This window comes from Bos taurus, chromosome 18 (genome assembly GCF_002263795.3).
Source record: "Bos taurus isolate L1 Dominette 01449 registration number 42190680 breed Hereford chromosome 18, ARS-UCD2.0, whole genome shotgun sequence".
NCBI classification, from domain to species: domain Eukaryota; kingdom Metazoa; phylum Chordata; class Mammalia; order Artiodactyla; family Bovidae; genus Bos; species Bos taurus.
In genome coordinates, this window is record NC_037345.1 from 10,334,408 (window position 1) to 10,358,144 (window position 23,737).

The window sequence follows — 23,737 nt, forward strand, 5'->3', positions numbered from 1 at the left end:
CCCACCCAGACCCGGAGTGGCAGCGAGGGGAGCGTGTCTAGGAACACACGACAGAGTGTGGCTCCACGGGGTGACCCAGGGGTGGTGGGTGAGATGGGGGGTGGGGGGCAGATAGGCAGGCCCTGCTTGTTCCAGGTATCAGGTACCACAGGGGAGATGCTAAGGCCAGCGCAGGGCCCAGTCCTGCCTCCTCCCTTGTATATGGACGCGTGGCGGCTGGACGGATGTGCAGCTGGGCAGCTAGGGAGAGGGAGGGGACTAGCCCTTGGCACAATGTGGGCAGAGCTGGGATCTGCTTCAGAGTGGGGCTGACCGGACCAGCCCAGGGCCAGGGTGGGAGGCGGGCTGTAGAAAGAGAAGGCCAGGTGGAGTCTGAGATTCTTTGGCTTCAGAAATTCGCTGGGGGTGAGGGGGTGGGGTGGGGTGGGGGGTAGGGATGCGGGCTGAGCTGGAGACGTCACAGAGTATCAGGTGAGTGGGCGGGGGCTCACACAGGCCTTTGGGCCACATCACACTCTAGATGCCATTACATTCAAGGTGCCGGCATACAAGTTGGGGGACCCTGGGGGTGGTGGGCGTCCAGGTGTCACCCAGGGCCACCAGAGCCGTGTGCTCGTCAGGGGAGAAAGCGTGGAAGGAGAAGGCCCACGGCTGGGCAGGCAGGCTGGAGACGGCACACAGTAGGGCATCCTGTTTGTTGAATGACTGTGTCCTCCGTGCACCCCAAGCCTGCCTGCTGTGTCCTCCCAGCCAGAGGCCTCACCCCGTGCCCCTGAAACCAGTGTGTCAGCCAAGCAAACACAAGCGCTAATTGCTTTTCTCTGCCCTGCAATTACCAAATGGAGACGAAGCCCATCCCTTGGTGACCTCTGTCCACAGCAGGGCAGGCTGTAAGGAGCGAGGCCACCTGGGGCGGGGCCAGGGTCCCCCTAATGACCGGGTGGCATGTAGGCCCGAGCCCATCCCATCATCATCGAGACAAGAGCCACAGCTGGCGGGTAACCTCAGGCTGGAGGTAATGAAGTAATGATGCGATTAGCAGCCCTGTTTGCATCCTGAGTGGCACAACCTGGAGCTGCTGTGATTATACAGCAGACGCCGCAAGCGATGGGCGTCCCCTCTCCGAGGATGCTGGGGGCTCTGTGCTGCTGAGCATGTGGGGAAGAGGAGCAGGGAGGGCTGCCCAGAGGGGGCGGTGCTGTGATCTCGGAAGCCGGGCCTCCCTCTCTTCCCCTACCCTGCCCTGGTCGGCCACGTTCTTAGAGGCTACCCACCGCCGCTGCTCTAGCCCCCAGCCTGGGTCTGTCTATTTGGAACAAGGTGAGTGTCCTGCGTCTCAGACGGGGAAGGCCGGAGTGGCCTGGGACTCCGGCCAGGCCTGTTTCTAAGGATTAAATGAGACAAGGATTACAGAGAACAGCGTGGAAGATGCTTTTATTTTTAAAGGTAGGTTTTTAAGCTAGAAGTTAGGAGACTGGTGTGCTAGAAGCCGAAATATTTCAAAAAGGAGTGAGTGTTTAATGGTATGGAATGTTGCTTATATATACACCTGGATAAAAGAAGGTTTAGCTGCTTTGAAGTAAGTCTGATAGCTTCCCCTATGGGTAACCTTTATCATTTAGAGAATCTTAAGTTTGTACTCCACATAACTTGCCATATTGTTTTTCACAACATGTTATTTTGGTCCCTAAGATCATATAGAACTTGAAATCGTGAGAAGGGGGTTTGATTCAGCCTTATGAAATTTATCCCCTAACAATCCCACATCACGGAGGAAACTTTTCTAAACTTAAGTTTATGTTCCAGGAAAAAAAGTTTTTTTTTTTCCTCGATGATTCCCTGGGTACCTTTTTGACCATATTCTCTTGATCAATTATTTAACCCACTTAAAATTAGAATACAGCTATGAAAATATGGCTAATGTTATTTGAAAAGCCTTTTCTGAATTTTCATGGCAAAGAAAAACAAGATTTAAATATTTTGCCTTCATGCAAAACATGTCTAGAAAAGAAATAGAAAATGTGGTTTATCTTCCCAGTTGTACAAAAATACTTTACCCAGTATTTGTATAAAAATATTGATGTTATGAATAATGACTTAATAACTTTGCTGTCAGATTTTTTTTAAATCATAACTTCATCTCACCTTGGAGATAATTATAGTGCCTCATGTAACTTTTATTAACATAGTAGAAATTATATCAGATTTTTATCACAGAATGGTTTACTAGATAGAAGAAAAGTTATTCTCTGAACGTATGTTTTCAAGATCTTTTTTCAATTGATACTACTTTTCACTTTAAGTTGTTAGGTTTTTTTTTTTTAATCTATAGAGAGCCTCTTTGTCATGTATTAAAAAATGTTTCTAATAAAGATGGATGTTACAGATGGGAAAAAAAAAACAGGTAGGGTTTTTTTTTTTTAATGAATAAAAAGGCCTTTTAAAAAACGGCATTTCATTAGAATTCATTCAACAGCCATGTGCTAGGCACTGCACGGGCCAGGCCTTGCTCCAGACAGCAGAGCTGTACATGCAGCTGTCAGACCAGGGGGTGGTCCTGGGGTTCTGATCAGAAAGGAAGCGTGTTCCAAGAGGACCCTGTCCTGGACCACAGCTTTTGGGAACCTGTTTCCTGGCTCTGGGCGCCCAGTCTGGGCTCGTTTGTGGGCAGGGTGGTGGGGATGGGCCTGTGGGGCCCTCTCTGCACGCTGGGAGGTGTGGCCACTGATTCCGGCCTTTTCTCTTGCAGCATCGCTGCCGTGAGGCTGGCGGACGGCGTCACCTTCGTGGTCTATGAGTTCTGGGAGACGGAGGAGGAGTGGAAGCGGTAGGCCTGGCACACATGCACTCTGGCTTCCAGCCCACAGGGGTGGGTGAGGAGTTGGGGTCCCAGCAGCATCCACCACTCTGGAGGCTGGTCCTGCACCCCTCCATCTGGGCTCTGAATCCAGGTCCCTCGCCAGCCCTGCGAGCTGAGGCCAAGGGTGCTCCTGTTCAGAAACTGCTGCCCAAGGATAAAAATCCAGAAAGAAAGTTCTCCTGTTGAAGTCTGCTCACGGGGAGGCGAGAACCAGGCTGTTCTACCCTCGGGGCCCCAGCAGTCATGCCGGGCCTTTTTACCTTCCCATGAAGGCTCTGGCCCCTGAGCTTAGCTGACTAGTCAGAGCCCTCAGCCCAGGGTCAGACTCAGACCCCGCTCCAACCCCCAGCAGCTCACGGGCGTTCCCCTGGGTTGCAGGCACCTACAGAGCCCTGTGTGCAAGGCATTCCGGCACGTCAAGGTGGACACGCTGAGCCAGCCTGAGGCCTTCTCCCGGATCTCCGTGCCAGGTACTGGGGAGGAGGTCTGGAGCAGCCATGGGGGCGTGGGGACACCTCAGGCCTGGCAGAAGCAGCGGCACCAAGACCCAGACGTCCACAGTCTCCTCGGTTCTCTCGGTGTTCTGCCGCCCAGTCGTGTCTGACTTTGTGACCCCAGGGACTGTAGCCCACTAGGCTCCTCTGTCCATCAGATTTCCCAGGCAGGAGTACCAGAGTGGGTTGCCACCTCCTTCTCCAGGGGATCTTCTTGACCCAGGGATTGAACCTGAGTCTCCTGCTTTAGCAGGCGGGTTCCTTACCACTGAGCCACCCAGGAAGCCTCTGTTCTCTTAGCTGCTAGGAAGTGTAGTCCATGAGTGAGTGCTCAACACAGAGGGGCCTCGGGCACCAGGCGGCTGGGAGGTGGCCCCGAGCCCAGCGTGTGGCAGGCTGGACTTCTACAGATTTGAGAACACATGATACTCAGTACAATAACTCTAAAAATGAAACAGTATTTAATATACAAAAAAGTCAGATGCAGATGTGTACATGTATTACATAGTTTATAATTATTATACATACATAAGTAGCCACTGAGAACTATGGTTCCTATAAAATACTAACTGCCAAACGCCAGCATATAAAATCTTAGCCAAACTCCGGGAGGTGGTGAGGGACAGGGAAGCCTAGTGCAGTCCGTGGAGTCGCCAAGAGTCGACACGACTTGGTGAGTGAACAACAGGCATATAAAACGTGACGTTCAGACACTGTGTGCGTTTTTTGGAAATCTAACAAAATCCGAAACCACGTTTGTACCTGTGGAAAGTCAAACACGCAAAATAGCCATGGCCCCCGTTTCATGTAAAGCCACCCTTGACTGGGCGGCGCAGCTGGTGAACGAGGGCCTGCCTGGCACAGGTAAGACAGTTGTCCTGGCTCTGGGAGAGGGCAGAAGCTGTGAACACCCCCTTCTACATAATTTAACCCCCATTTCTTCCCCAGCATCACCTTCCCTCCCCCAGGGGTTTCACAGAACTCCAGGGCCAAGAAAGAATCTAATGCTCTAACTGGCAAGATTAAGTTTCCCCCTCACTTCCTTGATGTCGGGCTACAGGCGGATTTTAAAGCACCCATCAGCTAAACCGGGCCGCCGGTCACCCACCCGCCAGGCTGCGGTGCACACCTTCCTCCTGGGCTGGCGGCTCTACATGGTACTCCAGTTTTTGAATGGAGCCCGATTTAGATGTTAGCTCTAGAAAATACTGAACTACTGGAGCAGCAGGTACAAAATTACAGACCCAAGAGCAATTTTATTTACAGATACTTTTCCCTTCATGTCTCCTTTAACCAGACATCAGTCTCTTCTGTCAGTGAATTAGGGGCTCCTCTGTCAAGTCGGCTTTACTAGGCCGCAGTGGAAAGACAAGTTCACGTCCTGGAAAGTTTATTTTTTCAAATGGGCATACAGGCAAGTCTGCTCCTTGGATATGTGATTCGCCACCAGGGGAACAACCAGCAAGCACCCCTGGGGCGCCGGATGCAGGAGGGTCTGCAGGCACTGCCCTTCTGCCCTGAGCGGGGGCAGGGCCTGCTGCTAACCCCCTCACCCCCGCCGAAACCCATCTCTCTTCCTCTCCAGCTGCTTGGTGCACCCTGGGCCGTGACTGACCACCTCCCCGAGGTCCCACAGATGAGTCTGCCACCCTGCTCCCTCTGACGAAGGATGTCCACTCTTTTCTAGAAACTTTGGTATACTAGCTGTCTTTTCAGTATACTTCCAAATAAGAGTGTCTCTTCCTGCTGTTCAAAGTGAAGGCGCACCCCTCCCCTGGCACCCCCTCCCCCACCCTTGGCGGCAGAGCAGCGTCTGCGCTGCCTGGGCCCTGCTGACGCTGGAGGGCGGTGGTGATGGAGGCGGCTCCCCCGCCAGCAGACGGCCACGCATGACCAGTCCCCGCCCGCCTCTCCCTCACTCTCCCTGGTTGCCACTCCTCCACGTGGTAGAGGGCCGAGACCCTGTAGTGCCCACCCTAGGCCTGGGCTGAGCCCACAGGCGGCAGTAGACCCCACGTAGCAGTGCCCTGCTGGGCAAACAGCCGCCCGGGACGAGCACCAAATAAACTCCCGCTGGGGACAGCTCTGTGTGTGTGTGCTATTTTCTGTGACAGCTGGGGAGGGAAACCACTTTATTAGCCATGAAACCTGAGCCAAGACCCCACCTTGTGTCAGGGGGCACATTCCAGGTTCCTAGAGGCCAGACCTGACCGGACAGTCTCTCACTGCACATTGTGAACTTGATGCTCCGGCCAGACAGAAGGCCAAGCCCCAGACCTCATTCAAAGCCGACTCTGGACGCTCTGCGACTTCCCCTCTGTCTCCCTGGCCGAGTTGCAGGAGAGCAACAGGACACAGAAGTCTTGGGTCAAGAAAGGAGAGGGCCCTGCGTCCCTTTCCTAGAGGAGGAGGCAGAATTGCCAGGCACGAGGACGGGGGAGCTGGGGAGGAGACAGATGGCCCTGGAGCTGGGCCATGGCGCCCTCATAGCAGGACCAGGTCTGGTCTCTGCAGCCGCGGCTGGGACCGGTGCTGTCACTAAAGCCGCCACTGCAGGGTGGGGCTCTGCCTCCTAGGGCGGCTGGGGAGCCATGAAGCCGCGGGTCCCCCTCACATGGCCTCCCAGGGCTTGACGCCAGCGCCTCATGCAAAACCAGTGCAACCACAGGGCCTTGACAGAAGGGTGAAGTGCAGACTCAAATCCCAGCTGCGTCCCTGCAGCCAGCCTCCCTCAGCCTCTGTTTTCTTACCTGGGAAGGGGGAGGAGACCCCTCCTCTGGAGACCAGGAGCTGTCTGGCTCGCACCAAGGCTGCTGCAGGGGGTCCCCGTAAGAGCCACCTCCCCCCCCACACACACACACCTCCCCAGCACCCGGACCACTCCGAGCCGCTCTGCTGTTTTAGCAACAGTATCCTCGGGGGTCGGGGGTCGGGGCTCTTCGAGGTGCAGCTGAGGAGCCCCCGTTACCTGGGCCCGCCCTGTCCAAGCCCTCCAGTCATGCAGATCTGTGCTGACTATGGCCACAGGCACTTGGCACCACCTCAGGTTCCGCAGGGGAGGAGCAGGCTCCGAAGAGAGCAAACACCCACCCACCCGAAAAGGTGCGAGAGCCTCCACTCACTCTACCCTCCAGGGCCGGGCGCCCTCGCTGCCTCCTGTGGCATCCTGGGATGGGCAGGAGGGGAACCCGAGACCCCGACAGGCAGGCAGCAAATCTGGAGTGCCCAGGGCCACCACCTGTGCCCTGCCCTGCCCCCTGACCACCTCGCACCCAGTGTAGGCAGGCGGGGAGCAACGGCCCTGGATTAACACGGGTCCCAACCGCTGGACACGGAGTAGCCACATGACCCCACAGCTCCACCCCGGGGGTGTACGAGGCCCCAAAGAACCGACACAGTGAAGCAGGGTCCTGTGCCCACGTGTTCACACTTGAGCCAGAAGGCGGAACACACAAGTGTGCGTAGTGGGTGAGTGGACTCCTGAGTGCGGCCCGTCTGGGCAGCGGACTGCGGATCAGCCGTCGGGAGGGACGACATCCTGGCCCAGGCTGCGGCACGGTGCCCTCACGGGCACAGGCAGCCACGTCGGTACAACCCCATTCACACAGAACGTCTGGAAGAGTTAAGCCCCTAGAAGTGGAAAGCAGCTGAGGGGTTGCGGGGGAGTGACAGTGCGGGAAGGGCTTTGGGAATGGGACGCTCAGTGGTGTGGAGGGGCTCGGCTTCAAGATGGTTTATATTACCTGAATCTCATTTCTTTAAAAAAAAAAAAAAAAAGTCAAAGTCAACTCACTTGCCCAAACACGCTCACCACCTGTGTTCCTCGTGTCCAGTTCAGGACCTAAGCCTGCCGTGGGAGTGGTGTGCCCACCACTGTGGTGGGGCACAGGCCACCCCTCGGGGCTGGGCTGTCCCTGTGTGGTCCCGCGGGGGGACCTGAGCCACTGGGAGCGCCCTTGCCCAGGACACGCAGATCCCCTGCAGCCCAGGCCCCTCTGAGCGGAACATGTCACCTGGACTGCCCTGTTCACAGCAGTCACTTGAGACAGAAGGGTCTCTCCACACCAGCACGGGGTTCACCATCGATGGACCAGGACCCTGTGACGGGTCCGGCTCTGTGGGTCTCTCTCAGCTGAGCCTCACGGCTATCTGGGGAGGGAGCAGCTGCCCGCAGCTTCATTTCAGAGGGGAGCGAAGAGGGTGAAAGCCAAGGGCCAGCGTTGGAAGGGAAGGGTTGGGGGGGTGGTGCCGGGTGGGCGGCTGCCCCAGCTCCAAGGAAGGACACCAGGGCTGAGAACCACACTCACGGAGGTTTCCTGGGTCAGTCACCTGAGGCTGAGGGCTGTTGGAAGCAGGAATGGGCCTGGTTGCAGTCACAGGGCTGGTAAGCGGCAGGCGGGGTCAGCCCAGACGTGCCAGACCCACAGCCCCCGCTAGGATCACCCTGGGCTGGAGCATGCACTCCAGCCCTCCGTCCCACAGCTGCTTCCCTGGTGGAGGGGACTTGGACCTGCCCCCGGAGCACGGGCCTCAGCCTCGTGTCTGTCTGCATCCCCGCCCTGCACGATCACGCCTGATCTGAGGCTCGGTCCTATGGGAACCCCATCTGTGCCTGTCAGAGGCGGGATGCTGGTGCCCAGGGGCAATCCTCGTCACCCCTCCAGGAGCCCCCCACCCTTCCAGCACCAGTGTCAGGCCACCCCGTCCCTGCCATCCTCTCCTGCATTGCAGGGAGCCCACGTGTCTGGTCGTTCCCTTTTCCCCTTGGATCTGTGTTCACCTCATCTCAACCTAGATTTTCTAGAAATGAGACCACCATGGCTTGGGTCGCCCACCAGCTGCTGTACATAAAGCATCATGTCTTAATTCTTACGTTGCCTCACACACAGTAAACCTCCTCTGGTTTACTGGCTGGTGGGGAAATGGATTCTTAGGGGAGGTTCATAATAAACTTACTGGATTTTGAGAAAGCAAATGGCAGATAGTGTTCAAAACCAGTGGTCTGACTCCAAAGCTGCTTATCACACAGAATCCCTTTAAGCACGCCCCTTGCCCACCATGCTTGGTTCTTACCCAGGACCCTCCTATCATGGCCCAGCCTCTCAGCCAGCACCCTGGAACCAAGCATGCAGGGTTAATGTAACTCTCTGTTCATCTGCACCAGCTCCAGGTGCTAAACGCTCCATGATCTCACTTCTCAGCTCATGTGCCGGTTCTGAGACCCTCATTCAGGAGGACGCGAGGTGTGGGGTTGATCAGAGCACCTGGAGAAGGGTCCCTTGTCCCCTCACGGGGTCAGAGTCTTCAGGGACAGCCAGGGCACTGGCGGGGCAGAGGCCCCAGCCCTGCCCCCAGGGTCGACTAGTTCCCCCGCCTTGGCTACAGCTCAGAAGACAGACGATTGGAATTCAACCCCTCATTAGTCCCAACCCAACTCTGAAGCTCACAGGACAGGCAGCCTTGAGGTTCCCAAGCCTCGGTTCCCTCACATGTAAAAACGTTTGAAAACGTATGCTAAGTCCAAGAAGCCAGACACAAAAGACCACGTATCGTGTGCGTGCATTCATATGGAATGTCTGGAACGGACAAGTCCATAGAGACAGAGCACAGAGCCACAGTCACCGGGGACCGGAGGGAGAGAGGAGGGGGAGTCAGGGCTGCAGGTCCTGGGTTTCTCTGGGGCTACACACGCACAGGAGTTGGGCACTGCTGACAACGGAGCCACTCTGTACACCCACAGACACCCAGACTGCACACTCTGACCATGTGGCATGTGAATCAACGTCCCAAAGCAACGTCAGCACAGGGGGACAAGCTGGGAGACAGGCGAACCACGTGACAGCTCCATCAAGACGTCGTCGCACACACCCGACGTGACGTAGCGCAACCCGGCCACTGCCTACCTGGGGGAGGTGTCCTCAGATGTCAGCCCCTGCAGGCGCAGGCACCACTGGCTTCCGGTGGACGTCCTGGGGCAGAGGAGGAGCGGCCGGAATCCAGCCACGTCCATCCAGGGGTCCCAGGCCCTGGGCAGGCTCAGCACGAGCGAGCACAGCGACTCGACGTAGCAGCAGTGGCCAGTCCTCCACCCTGAGCCCACAGACCCTGCTGCACCACGGCTGCAGGCGCAGCTCCTCAGCCCAGAATCGGGGTGGGGTTGGGAGGGACCCACAGAGCAGACGGCGCACTTGGCCTCCACACTCTTCTGGTCCAGCCAGTGGGAGGAAAGGGGGCTCTCCTCGGGGTCCCATCCACCAGAGAGAGGCCAACTCAGGGTATACATCTCGGGCCCCCCATGCCCTGGCCTGAGCACCAGCTTGAGTGCCCTGCCATCCCCAACCAATGGCACCCCAAATCTCCCCAGCAGATGGCACCCCCCAGCCCCCCTGGGCTTTCATCCACGGAGCCATGACTTCACCTCGTGTTTTTGACCCCAACACCCCAAAGCAGGGTTCCCTGGGCCCCAGCACCTACTTCCCAGTTATGGGGTGAACTGTCCCCCAGAAACATAAGCTGCAGTCCTAACCCCAGGAAATGGTGAATGTGACCTAACTTGGAAAGAGGTTCTTTGTACATCCCAAGTAAGTAACTAAGATGAGGTCATATCGAATGAGGACCCTGGGCCCTCTAAGAGGGACACGTGGACACACAGGTAGCTGGAGACAGAGACGGCAGGTGCAGACACACTCAGGAGCACCAGGGTGACCAGTGGGCACCAGGGGGCTGGAGGCAGCAGGTGGGGAGAGGGCGCATAGCCCCGTGCACACCCAGACTCCCAGGCTCCAGACAGAGCTCCGGCCGCTCTGGCCTGAAGCCCCTGGGTCTGTGGTCACGTACAGGGCCTACGCCACCTCTCACCACCGCACCAGACACCCCGGGACCCAGTGGAAGCCCAGAGGCACAGCCTGGGAAGGACGGACGAGTCAGTTTCTCCAGCTTCTTAATGAAGAGGTCACATGGTTCTCACGGCCAGATGCAGGCAGCCGTGGGGGCCCCCGTCCTGCTGGAGCGCGGGCCGCCCCTCACAGCAGCTCCATGACGGCCGCCACCGTGCTCTGCCCGAAGATGAAGGCGCCGACCAGCACGGAGACCACCCCCCAGGCCTCCAGGCAGCACCTGCCAAGTCAACGAACCCACGTCAACCACGCGCTTCTCCAGAGTTTCCCACAGAAGAGCCAGACATGCGTCGAACGCTCATGACGTGAAGCCCAGTAGAGTCACCAATTCAGAAACAATTCCAATTGCCCTCCCCTTACCTGTAGGGATGGGTTTCTGAGACAACAGAAAATAAAGCACCCCCGCAGTTGAAAAAAAAATTAACCCCCAACTGTTACTTCCTAACCTCATTCCTCCCGGTGCTTTACCAAAGACAGAGAAACGGGGGAGGGAGACATTAGGTTCAAACCCCCTTTTTGCTCCTTTTCCTTGGGGGTGGGGTTGAAGCCTCCTGAAAGTGAGGAAGGAGAAGCCCCAAGTCACACAGATGGGAACAGCGGCTGTGGGGCCAGGGAGGAGGGGCCAGGGGTGGCTGGAACTGGTGGCTGAGGCCACATCCCCATGCTTCATAACGTAACCAGGAGAGACGGGGCAGACAGAGAGGCGGGAGCCGCGATAATAAGATTCCCGCAAAACGGCAGGGATATTTCTAGCCCCATTAACAAAGGCCGCGGGGCCCGTTGTCATGGAAAGACCATCTCCAGTTACACAGCATCGCAGAGTGGCAGCTCAGTGCCAAGAACACCCACCCGGCTGAAGGGGGGAGTGAGGGAACGTGATGGGGCTGCGGGCTCCTCAGAGCAGCTCTGATGGATCAGAAGGCCCTAAGGCAGCGCTGGGATTAAAAATCCCCTGAAAGCCCATCAGTAACGGCTCCGTGAACTTGGCCCGAGGCGCCACACAAAAGCAGCAACACTTGAAGGGGCACTATAGGGAACAAACCACGTAGGGGGGCCCCCCCACCCCCGCAGGCCATTGGGGCTGGCGCTCAGCCCAAGTCAGCTTTAGAGTCATCCAGAAAAACACTTCGCAACCCAGCAGGGAACCCGGCCGAGTCTGCCGCTGTGGGAAGACCAAGCTTGGGCTCCGTGTGGCCAGAAGAAGGAGAAAAAGAGGCACAGGCCCGCGGGTGGGACCCACATTCACAGCTGCTGTGATGTGAGAGCATCTTTCTGTACAGGGCTGAGTGGTAGCACCCCAAAGTCACACCCAACTGGAGCCCATGACCATGACCTCAGATGGAAAGAGGGTCTGTGGGGCGACAGGACCAGCCTGCACCCACCCTGCCCTGGAGAAGGACGCTCGATTACAGCACTCCAGCTGCCAGGAAGACCCCAAATCCACAGACAGCTCCAGCCACAGACCACAGCCTGTGGTGGAAGGCAGTGACGCATGGAGTCAGCGGAGCAGTGGCTTGGACCCTCCCGGCTCAGCTACCCGTCACTGTGCAGACGAGGGCCCCTCCCGGCCTGGCCGGCAGTTCCCTCCTCGGCAGGACCCTGCGGGCCCGACTACATCTCACGCCCCTGGAGCCGAGCCCCACACATGCCTTGTCGCCGCCCTCACATGCAGACACTCACTTAACTCGGGGTCCGATGGGCTCCACGCTGACCGCACAAATGAGGCACAGACCTGTGGGAGAGAGCCTGGGGTCACCGCAGCTCTTTGTCATTGAACCCAAAGCAACCCCCAGCTCTACAGGGCTCAGCCAACACCCAGCAGCCCCTAGGGACCCGAGGGCCAGCAGAGCCTTTGCCCACAGTAGCTCCGTGGACTCCCCCTGCCCCTGGTGAGAGGGCAGAGCACGTGGCCCACGGCATCGCTGTGGGGTCCTTGCTCAACACCCCCTAGCACCGGGGTCTCTCCAGCAACAGTGACAGCCACACTCGTCTCTGGTGAGACGGTGCGAGTCAGGGCCAGGTCGGGGACCGACACCCGGGACGCATCTGACAGCCGCCAGCTGCCTGTGTTGTCTGTTGGTTTTTTTTTTTTTTCCTCTTTTTTAATGGTGCTGCTGGGACTCGAAGTCAGACAGCTCGGCCTAAAGAGCCTGCAATCTCTCCCCGCTCCCAAGCCTGTCCCAGCTGGTCCTTTCCAGCACGGAAATGGCTGGAGCTAAAAGGCCCCACCCAGGACACAGAAGTCCAGCCCATCCTGGTGTTTAAGATACTGCCTGGCTGGGCCCATCTGACCCAGACCCGGGCTGGGGGTGGTGTGGGGGTGGGGGTTGGCAGAGAGAATCGGACCCCACTCCTGTCTGAAACCGCCTTCCAGTGCCAGGGGCCGCCCAGGTCTGGGGTTTCGGCCCCTGTATGCTCCTCCTCCCTGGGGAGCCCAGCCTTGGCTACCCTGCATCTCCCAGGCCCGGATAATAGCCAGGCCAATTCAACAGGAATTTCACATCATCCTCACACTGGGAAGGTTTCCTAGGAACCCACCAGTCATGGAAACTGTATTCACCTCCCAGGTTTGGGGGAGAAGGGGGAAGGTGTTTGAGGGGCACCTTTGAACCTCACGAGTTTCATGTAGTTGAAAACATTTAAATAAGATAAAACCCTACAGTGAGTGGCAGCCTTGAGAGGGCGGCTGAGGTTGACTCAGAACTGCTCCATGCCACCTATTCCTCATGAGAGGCCTCAGGGCCTTAGTCCTCCTGTCTGCAGGATGGGTTGATGACAGCACCCCACCTCGTATGTCCATCAAGGGCTGTTGAGGTATTTAACGAGGGAAGGTGTGCAGAGCCCTGGCCCTGGCTCAGTAAACAGGGCTGGGAGCCATCCCACCTGCACGGGCTCCCGCCTCCTGCACGGGCTCCCGCCTCCTGCACCCTGACCTCCACGTGGCCGCCCCATGGCAGGGAGCTGGGAAGGACCCACGGCCAGGGGAGCCAGGGCCTCACCTGGGAAGATGAAGATGAAGAAGGAGCTGATGCCGCCGATGATGCCAATGATCTCGCTGAGGTCAGGCAGGAACAGGGCCATGGCGAGCGTCGCGGTGACCCAGAGCACGGTCAGCGGCATCCGGACCCACGGCCCTGTGGGCTCGGCCAGGGCCCGCAGCCCACACGCCCTGCCACAGCCCCGCCTCCAGAAGTCCTGCATCACTGACCTGGAGGCCACAAACCACGGGCTCCCATGTGAGCGCCCCCCCGCCCACGCTGGGTGCCCCAGAGTCCCCCAGCTGCCCCGCACACCCAGCTGGGCTCCCATTCCACAGCAGGGCCTCGGTCCCCAGGGACCCCCACACGTGAGCAGCTGATGGGTGGGGCCTCGCCGGGTGGTCAGGTTCTGGCCACCAGGCTGCAGTCCTGACACCAGCTGGGCCACGCTGGGCAAACCACCCAACTCCCCTTCTCCTCCTCCAGGAAAGGGAGGTGACGACCACCCCCACGACACACAGGCTGGCATGGTGCCCAGCACGTGCCAGTGCTTGATGGACGGTGTGCCCCACCCTGAACCCTGTGCCCCCGAGCTGGCCTCACCTTCCCAAGAAGAGCACGATGGGATAGGCGGTCACGATGGATACAGCGAAGAGGACCCGGGCGACGATGACAACCCCGTCGCTGCCTGGGTAGGACATCAGGATGTCAGCAGACACGTCTGTCCCGAAGGTCAGGAAGCCATACACACCTGCGAGGGCCACAGGGGAACCCAGGAAAGCTGGTGAGAAAAATGCCGGTCCCCCATCTCAACCCCGACATGCTGACAGTACCCACCTCCGCCGCTGCTGAGGTTTCCCCTCGGAGCTGACAGTAGGTTCTAGAACCTCCCCAGGCTTTTCTGTCCTCAGCCCACAGGATCCTCAGTTCTTCTAACTTCAAGACCTGTTGGCCAAGACTGTCCCTTGTCTTCCTCCCAAACAGCTCAGCGTTCACATATGAGGCTCCAGGATGGACTGGAAGCACTTTGACTAATACTTTCTGTGCCCTGTTCCCCCACTCTCTCAGTACCCAGAGAAAGAAGCTGGCCATGCACCCATTTTCCTGATGGGAAAATTCAAGGCCCAGTGTCAGCAACTGTCTGGAATAACACAGCTTATTACAGGAGCGGTCAGGTCCCTCCCCCACAATCCAGCACTGCCTCCCAGCCACCTGCCCTGTCCTGAGACCCCACCTCTGAGCTTTGGCTTTTTGCCCATCCCACAATCCTGCTGGCCCTGCAACATCTGGAAGACAACCTCAATCACGGGGTCTGACCCAGGGGCTACAGAGCCCTGCTAGACAGAGGTCAACCAGCAAATGTCCAGGCCCCCGACATGTGTATGGCCGCCTCGGGGCTTCCTGAATCAGAGGCTCTGACAGGCCAATGAAAGAAAGCTAGCTGCCGGGCTGGAGGAAAGCAGCCAGGAGTCAGCCTGAGCCCAGGCCCTGGGCTGGATGAGCTGTGGGACCTCGGGTGTGGCAGCCCTTCTGTGAGCCACACCCTGCCACCTCTGAAGACCCTCCCACGCCAGTGTGTGGATGCTCAAACCCACTGTATCTGAGAGGGTGTCCTGTAAACCACACCGGATGTAACACTCTGACAGCATCACTCCTGCCATCCTTCCAGATGGGGAGGAGGGATTGTGGCGAGACAGTCGACCAGGGTTTCTATCTCAGCTTAGACATCAAGTCAAGAGACCCTGGTTGAGCTGAGGCAATCCTCTGGGTAGAGTGTCCTCCTCTATGAATCGTGGATTCTTCTGGGGGCGTTAGGGACCAAAGACGCTCCAACCACTTAGTGCTGTGCCCAGGATGTGTATTATTCCAGTTTCTCCTACTGCTCCACCCCCAGGTCCTGGGCACCCCAGGCAGGCCTTACCTGTCAGCGAGTAGACGAGGCAGCAGGCCAGCAAGGACAGCACGGAGACCAGGGCCCAGTGCCCGAGGCTCTGGTGGCGCATGCTGCAGTAGATGGACACGGCGGCTTCGTGACACTGCAAGAGAGGGGCAGGGTCAGTGGGGCTCGGGCCAGCCTGCAGTAGAGCCACCTGGCACCCTCTAAAGAGTCTCATTATCCAGAATGTGAGCAATGACCCAGAAGCCCACCAACTAGCAGAAGGGAGAAGTAAGCTGTCGGATATTCACGTGTGGAACATTACATGGCACCCAAAGGGGGCAAACACAACTGCACGCCCCGTCACAGAGGCCCCGCGGCCGTAACATGGAGCGAAAGCAGCCAGAGAAGAATGTTTCCACGTATGTGAAGTTAAAGTTTCAAGTCAAACAAGCCAGGATGGGGTCCTCAATCACTGTTGATGCTGGGGGGTGTGCTGTACATGGTGTGACGTGGACCAGACCCCCGGCCTTGACCCACGAGATGGCAGGAGCGCCCCCTTCAGGTGTGACAATCAAAAGTGTCTGCAGACATTGCCAGGTGTCCCCTGGGGGAGGGGGGCAAAGTCAACCCAGTTGACAGCCCTCGTTTATGGTGACAGAGGGCAGAGCAGTGGTATGGATGGCTGGATGGTGGTCCCGAGGGAACATTCCGGGGGGCTGATGATGTTCTATGTCCCCACTGGGGTGACGGTTTTGTGGGAGCACACATACTTATGATTTATACACTTCCTATGTACACAACTGGAAAAGATCAGTTTTCATTCCAATCCCAAAGAAAGGCAATGCCAAAAGAATGTTCAAACTACTGCAAAATTGCACTCATCTCACACGCTAGTAAAGTAATGCTCAAAATTCTCCAAGCCAGGCTTCAGCAATACGTGAACCGTGAACTTCCAGATGTTCAAGCCGGTTTTAGAAAAGTCAGAGGAAAGAAAAAGAAAAGGCAGAGGAACAAGAGATCAAATTGCCAACACCCACTGGATCATCAAAAAAGCGAGAGTTCCAGAAAAAACATTTATTTCTGCTTTATTGACTATGCCAAAACCTTTGACTGTGTGGATCACAATAAACTGTGGAAAATTCTGAAAGAGATGGGAATACCAGGCCACCTGATCTGCCTCTTGGAAACCTATATGCAGGTCAGGAAGCAACAGTTAGAACTGGACATGGAACAACAGACTGGTTCCAAATAGGAAAAGGAGTACGTCAAGGCTGTATATTGTCACCCTGCTTATTTAACTTATATGCAGAGTACATCGTGAGAAACACTGGGCTGGAAGAAGCACAAGCTGGAATCAAGATTGTCAGGAGAAATATCAATAACCTCAGATATGCAGATGACACCACCCTTATGGCAGAAAGTGAAGAGGAACTAAAGAGCCTCTTGATGAAAGTGAAAGAGGAGAGTGAAAAAGTTGGCTTAAAGCTCAACATTCAGAAAACGAAGATCATGGCATCTGGTCCCATCACTTCATGGGAAATAGATGAGGAAACAGTGTCAGACTTTATTTTTGGGGGCTCCAAAATCACTGCAGATGGTGAGTTCAGCCATGAAATTAAAAGATGCTTGCTCCTTGGAAGGAAAGTTATGACCAACCTAGATAGCATATTCAAAAGCAGAGACATTACTTTGCCAACAAAGGTCTGTCTAGTCAAGGCTATGGTTTTTCCAGTAGTCATGTATGGATGTGAGAGTTGGACTGTGAAGAAAACTGAGCACCAAAGAATTGATGTTTTGAACTGTGATGTTGGAGAAGACTCTTGAGAGTCCCTTGGACTGCAAGGAGATCCAACCAGTCCATTCTAAAGGAGATCAGACCTGGGTGTTCTTTGGAAGGAATGATGCTAAAGCTGAAACTCCAATACTTTGGCCACCTCATGTGAAGAGTTGACTCATTGGAAAAGACTCTGATGCTAGGAGGGATTGGGGGCAGGAGGAGAAGGGGACGACAGAGGATGAGATGGCTGGATGGCATCACCGACTCGATGGACGTGCGTCTGAGTGAACTCTGGGAGTTGGTGATGGACAGAGAGGCCTGGCGAGCTGCAATTCATGGGGTCGCAAAGAGTCGGACGTGACTGAGCGACTGAACTGATTACTATATCACATTTTAAAAAATCTAAAGTACATATACCACTGTCGAGAGCCCACCTACGATGTGATGTTCTTGGGGCAGGTCCTGGGCAGCCAGGGAGGAGCTGCTGTTTCTGGATGTGCCCTGTGGGTTCGGGGAACTTCCCAGGCTCCCCGGACAGGGTTCCCACCGTCACATTCACTTACTCCCTTCTGATCAAAACTAGCACGATGACCATCTATGCCTGCCACTCACCACGCTCAAGACTCCCTTCGCCCACCGGGCTCAGCCCACAGCTGCCCCTCTCCACTGCCTCAGGGCTTGTGCCTGTGCTGTGTGCTCCGCCAGGGGCAGCCCCCGGTCCAGCCAGCTCCCACTCACCCTTCAGGAAAGCCCTCCCCTGCTGGCCCCACGTGAGCACAGCCGGGCTTGTTGGCTCAGTGTCTGTTGGGTGTGTGGTAGCAGACACACTCACCTCACTCATCCCCAGTGTGGAGTCTGGCCCCCAGTTGAGGGCCCTCCTGGGATTACTCAATCATCCATCCCTCTGCTCCACCTGTAGCCGTGAGGCCTCCCAGCGCCCAGTCCAGCTCCTCACACTCAGGCCCTCACTGGTCCCCTCGGTGTGAGTCTGGGGTAGCTCCTCAACCAGGCCCACAGCCCCTACCCTCATGGAGCACACACTGGGAGTGGCTGGGGCACCTCGGCCGCGGGACTCCCGATTCCAGCTGCAGAGGCGGCGTGCAGCCCAGGGCAAGCCCCCCACACCTTCTACAACAGGCGAGCCTCAGGGACCTCCCTGGCCTCATGGAAGCCCACTGCAGGCCGGCTCAGCCAGGCAGTGGGCACTTAAATTCCCCCCAAATACAAAAGGACCCTCGACCAGCAGGCATCAATGTCCTGCCTCCCGCACTCGGGAACCCAGGCGTGGGGAAAAGATGGTTGGTGGTGGCCGGATGGAGCCCTGCCCTCCTCCCTGTGGGTCCCACGACTCCTGGGTCATGTGCCTCTTGGTCTTATTTGAGGGAATAAAGCTTCTGAGGGCAGGGCTGCCCTGCTGGGACAGCATCTAGAACAGCGTGTGACCAAGAGCAGGCTGACCAGTCACGAAGTGGTGGGGTGCGGGGCAGAGGAGCACGTGGTGGGTAACAGGTGGAAACAGCCCAGACGTCCCCTGGCTGAGAGATGGAAACGCAAGCCATGGACTCGGCAGACAGCGGAGCATCGCTCAACCGTGAAAAGGGATGCGGTCCCGACGCACACAGCACACAGAAATCACCTCGAAATCACCATGCAGAGTGGAAGAAGCCAGCCACAGAGGACTAGCTACTATATGATTCCACTTACAGGCAGCGTCCAGAAGAGGTACATCCAGAGACGGTAAGAAAGATTCTGGCTGCCAGGGACTGGGCGGGGGACGAGCTGGGATGGGGAGTGATGGCTAACAGGTAAAAGTTTCTTTGGGGGGTGGTGAGGAATGTTCTGAAATTGGCTGTGGTGATGGCTGCAAAACTCTGTGAACATACCAAAGAACTAGGGGTGAGTTGCACCCCACATAAGTCATATCTCAAAGCTGTTGAGCTTTGAGAAACAAAGAGAAAAGAAACAAGAGAAAAGAAGCCATACAGATGGCCAACAGGCACACTAAACGATGCTCAACAATGGTAACTATCGGACAAATGCGGATCAAAACTACAGGGAGGTACACCACCTCACTCCAGTCAGAACGGCCGTCCTCAAAGCCTACAAATAACAAACGCTGGAGAGGGTGTGGAGACAAGGGAGCCCCCTGCGCTGCTGGTGCGAATGTAAGTTGGCACAACCACTATGGAGACCAGTATGGGGGTTCCTTAAAAAAACTAAGACCAGAGCTACCATGTGATCCAGAAATTCCACTCCTGGGCACATATCTGGAGGAACGGGACTTGAGAAGATACACACCCCAACGTTCACTGCAGCACTGTTCACAGCAGCCAAGAATGGAAGCAGCCTAAGTGTGCAGCGACAGAGGAGTGGAGAAAGGCGTGGTTACGGACATGCAACGGAATATTATTCAGCCATAAAAAGGAATGAAACACCACCATTTGCAACAACATATATGAACCTAGAGATTATCAAACTAAGAAAGAGGAATATGATATCACTTATATGTGGAATCTTTAAAAAATAAACAGATACAAATGAACTTATTTCCAAAACAGAAACAGACTCACAAACATAGAAAGCAAACTTACAGTTACCAAAGGGGAAAGGGGGGTGGGGGGATAAATTAGGACTTTGGGACTAACATATACACACTACTATATATAAAACTGCAAGGAGATCCAACCAGTCCATTCTAAAGGAGATCAGCCCTGGGTGTTCTTTGGAAGGAATGATGCTGAAGCTGAAACTCCAATATTTTGGCCACCTCATGCGAAGAGTTGACTCACTGGAAAAGACTCTGATGCTGGGAGGGATTGGGGGCAGGAGGAGAAGGGGACGACAGAGGATGAGATGGCTGGATGGCATCACTGACTCGATGGACGTGAGTCTGAGTGAACTCCGGGAGTTGGTGATGGACAGGGAGGCCTGGTGTGCTGCGATTCATGGGGTCGCACAGAGTAGGACACGACTGAGTGACTGGACTGACTGACTGATATATAAAACAGATAACCCACAAGGATCTACTCATAGCACAGACAACTCTACTCAATATTTTGTAACCTATAAAGGAAGAGAATCTGAAAAAGAACATACATACACATATATTCAGTTACCAGAATCACAGTGCTGTACACCTGAAACTAACATGATACCGTAAATCAATCACGCTTCAGTTAAAACAAAACAAAGGAGAAGTATTACACGTGGCCAGGGTGGCTGGGAGCAAAGCCTCACCCCAACCCCTGCTCCCCACAAGCCCCTCTGATTCTGCACAGGCGGGAGGGGGCTCCCCATTGCTAAGTGTGTGGGGAAGGGTGTGGTTGAACTGAAGCAGGGACTCCCCACTTCCCTGCACAGCCCTGCCCTACCCCTCACCCTCCCCCTCCCCCTCCTCCCTTCCACCTTCCCCTACATCTAGTCCCCCCACCCCCAGATCCCTGACTCCACAAGCTGGATCCTAGCAGCCCCTTCCCTGGCCTCAGCAACTAGTCCTCAGCCCCACCCCCACCCCGCATCCACATCTTTCTCCTAACTCCCCATCTCTGCATCCCGTGTCCCTGGAAACTGCAGTCTAGGCCTCCGTTGCTGGGAGAATCAGATGAGGGAGCCGAGGCAAAGGTGAGGGGGGCACCCCCTCCAAGCATCTGGAAAGCGGCCCCCCTTCCCCTCCGCTGGCGCGAGCCTGCTATACCATATGGTGCTCGGGCAGCCAAGAGAGGGCTGGTTAAACTCCATCCAGACAGTTGACAGCAAAATCATCGCTTTACATCTTTCAAAATATTGGGTGTGTGGGACGAAACGTGAGAAATCCTGTAAGCGGCTTGCTAAGTCTCAGGAGTGATACAGCAACTCATTTATAAAAAAGAGAAATGGAAATGTTTCAGGATTTTTCTTCCCCCCAAGAAATGGTTCTCAGAGAAGACACAAGATGAAGAACAGAAAGAGGAGCTGATGGATGGGTAAGTGGAGAAGACACTGGGGCTAGGAAGCTGAGACACCGTCAGTCTTGAGCCCCTCTGCCTTGAGAACATGCTTCTACATGGGGCGGTTTTGTTGTCAGTGTGGCGGGTAGGTGGTTGTCTTTAGGAGAGAGGCAAATCTTTCCAAAATAAGCAATGGAAAAAGGGGGTCAGCTGCCACCTGCGGGGAGACTGGGGAACCCCAAGAGAGACCAGAAGGCAGGGAGCAGAGCTCGACCCCCACTACAGCCATCTCCAGCCCCTCACCAAGCACCCACCTCACCCAGACCTTAGCAGCTCTCCAGCCTGGGACCCCTCCCCTCCGTGGATCTCCAGCGGAAGCATCTCCCTGCACCTGCCGCCTCCCACCCATTCCTCAAGACTCCTCTTAGGCCTCAGCGCCTAGCAGAGGGCATCTCTGAATCTGCCCCACCGAGAGATACATTGTAAGCACCCCCAACTAGATTCCACACACAGAAGCTCTTACTCCACGACATTCTGTCAAATTCTATATATCCTGCCCAGCAGCCGCCCCGCACACCTTCCTGCCCTTCTAGCCTGCGAGCCTCCAGCCCCTGCAGCAGAATCCACCTGCAGGAACGCGGCTCCCGGCCCCCAGGCAGGGCGACACCGCCACCAGGACTTTCAAAGGAGGGCACAGGTCCTGGACCCCCACACTCAACCTCAGACCCAACAAACGGGCTGCTGCTGGTGCTGGTCAGTGGAGCCAGTTCCAAAGTTCAACTGAAATTCAGAGCTTGCTGAGCCCAGACGCCAACCCATATGCACGGTCCCCTAGAGACAGACTGGTTCATCCCAAAACACGTTCACAAACCTCCCTCCCCACGCCCAACAGGGAGGCAACTTGCCCCCAAGGGAACAGGCAGTCACCACAGCCTGCAAATGCCGCCCTCCTCAACACAGATACCAAGGTTACCTGAAATCCAAAACAGATGGTGGGGAAGACACTAAATACAGAGGTCCAGGAAGAGGGACTGTAAAGAGATGAAAACAGGTGTTTGTTACAAAAAGTTAAACTCAAAACAACCTTCAACTTGAAGACGAGTTTTAAATAATACAAGCAAGCTGTAACGAAGTGTAACTCTAAGGTAGACTTTAATAACCACGTCCACTCCGGGGTTGAGGGGTGGCAGAAGCCGCATGTAAAGTGCTGCACTTTTAAGTACATCTGTGCTGACGTTTGACAACTTGACAGTCTCCATGCAGGCAGAATGTGGGCAGGACATGGCTAGGAGGAACTCCCAGCTTCCTTGGAGGCTGCCTGTCCCCAGTGAGGTTGGGGGCTGGGGGTGCGGGGGCAGGGCACAGGCAGAATCCAAACAGACCCCAAGAGGACAAGGACGGTTTGACCTCCGTCTAAGCGGCCTAAGAGAACTGACAGGTGCACGGGGCAGACTCTTAAGGTCAAACCCTCGCAGTGGCCCCCGACTGGTGGCCCTCCAGCTTTCTTTTCGAGCAGCTCCAGGTTCTGGCCTCCAGCAGATTTGGGGACATACAGTTGGGGGGGCATAAATAGCACCCACTATACAACCAGAGTTTCCTGGCTGTGCTAGAATAATGGCCCCCAAAGATGTCCCCATCCTAATCCTGGGAAGCTGGGAGTTTGTGACCTTATATCCTACAAGGGACTCTGCAGGTGTGATGAAGGTCAGGACTCTGAGATGGGAGATGACCCCGGATTATCTAGGCCCCATATATCATAAGGATCCTTGCCATCAGAGAACCTTCCCCAGCTGTGGTCAGAGGGAGCTGTGACTGCAGAAGCAAGATCAGAGAGACGGAACCTTGCTGGCTGTGAAGACTGTGGAGGGGCCACAAGCCAAGGAACGTGGGCACCCCTAGGAACCGGGAAAGGCCAGGAGACGGATTCTTGTCTAGACCTCCCGAAAGAACACAGCACTGCTGACCCTTCGAATTCAGCACAGCAAGACTCATTCTGGACTTTTGACATCAGAAGATAATAAGCTTGTATAGTTTTGAGCCACTGTGTTTGGCAGTAACTTGTTACAGCAGCCGCAGGGGGCTCGCCCAGTGGCATCTCCCTTCTGTGCTGTGTTTCCGGCTGACTCTTAACTCTGGATGCAGCCCAGGGAGCCCCCCAGCCAAGCCCCGCCTTCTCAGACCTTCCTCAAGACAGCACTGTCAGCAGACGGCCGGCTTCTCAGAGCCCACGCTTCTGCTGCTCCATCTGCCTGCCTGCATCCTCTGGGCCACGTGCACTGTCCCCTCCTGTTCCTGTGGTAGATGCCATCCAAGCTCCAGCCCTGGAGGATGGACCTCCAGGGCAGGAGACCCTCCCCTGGACTCAAGGCCGCAGGTCAGCAGTGGATCCGGGCCTTTCCTGCTCTGTTGGATTACCCCATCAGTGTACGGGTGTGTGGGGGCCACTGAGCCCCGCCTCCTGCCCATTCCTCTCCTCCCCTCCTCGGAAGACCTCTCTCCTGACCCCAATCCACCTGGGCCTCATCCCCACCTCCTGCCCTGACGAGTCTCAGCCACATCAAGACTGGCCTCTGAAAAAAAAAAAAAAAAAAGACTGGCCTCTGTGGCCAAATCCAGCACCAGGGCTCAGTCCCACGTGACCTAGGAGCAGTATTCGGTGGTGAACACCCTAAAATTCTTGAAATTTTGCTCACTGACCTCTGAGACCCAGAGGTCATCATCTGGGTGATAGATAGACCCATTCTGTCATCATCTGTCCTGGGTTTATAGTGACCATCCCCCCTCCAAATTTATATCCAGTGGGAATCTCAGAAAGAAATTTTATTTGGAAAAAGAGTCCTTGTAGACATAATTGGTTAAATTAAGATGAGGTCGTACTGGAGCAGGCTGGGAGTTGATCCAACAATTAGTGCCCTTAAGGGAAGAGA

At 56.0% G+C, this 23,737-nt stretch overlaps 2 protein-coding genes across 9 annotated transcripts in view; one reads left to right on the forward strand and one right to left on the reverse strand.

Moving 5' to 3' along the window:
* Positions 1–5,436, forward strand: part of NECAB2 (N-terminal EF-hand calcium binding protein 2) — a 43,651-nt gene extending 38,215 nt beyond the window's left edge. For all 7 annotated transcript variants that reach the window (XM_010814355.4, XM_024978208.2, XM_010814360.3 and 4 more), the window contains 3 exons: positions 2,750–2,827; positions 3,239–3,330; positions 4,940–5,436. In XM_010814355.4, coding sequence (XP_010812657.1) covers positions 2,750–2,827; positions 3,239–3,330; positions 4,940–4,968 — 199 coding nt within the window. In that variant the 3' untranslated portion in view covers positions 4,969–5,436. The remainder of the gene's footprint in view (positions 1–2,749; positions 2,828–3,238; positions 3,331–4,939) is intronic.
* Positions 3,799–23,737, reverse strand: part of SLC38A8 (solute carrier family 38 member 8) — a 51,340-nt gene continuing 31,401 nt past the window's right edge. The window contains exons 6-11 of one of the 2 annotated variants that reach the window (XM_059876727.1): positions 21,784–21,841; positions 15,150–15,264; positions 13,832–13,979; positions 13,250–13,458; positions 11,931–11,982; positions 3,799–10,470 (exon numbers count right to left, since the gene is read on the reverse strand). In XM_059876727.1, coding sequence (XP_059732710.1) covers positions 10,377–10,470; positions 11,931–11,982; positions 13,250–13,458; positions 13,832–13,979; positions 15,150–15,264; positions 21,784–21,841 — 676 coding nt within the window. In that variant the 3' untranslated portion in view covers positions 3,799–10,376. The remainder of the gene's footprint in view (positions 10,471–11,930; positions 11,983–13,249; positions 13,459–13,831; positions 13,980–15,149; positions 15,265–21,783; positions 21,842–23,737) is intronic. The other variant, NM_001192494.1, reaches the window with a different exon arrangement.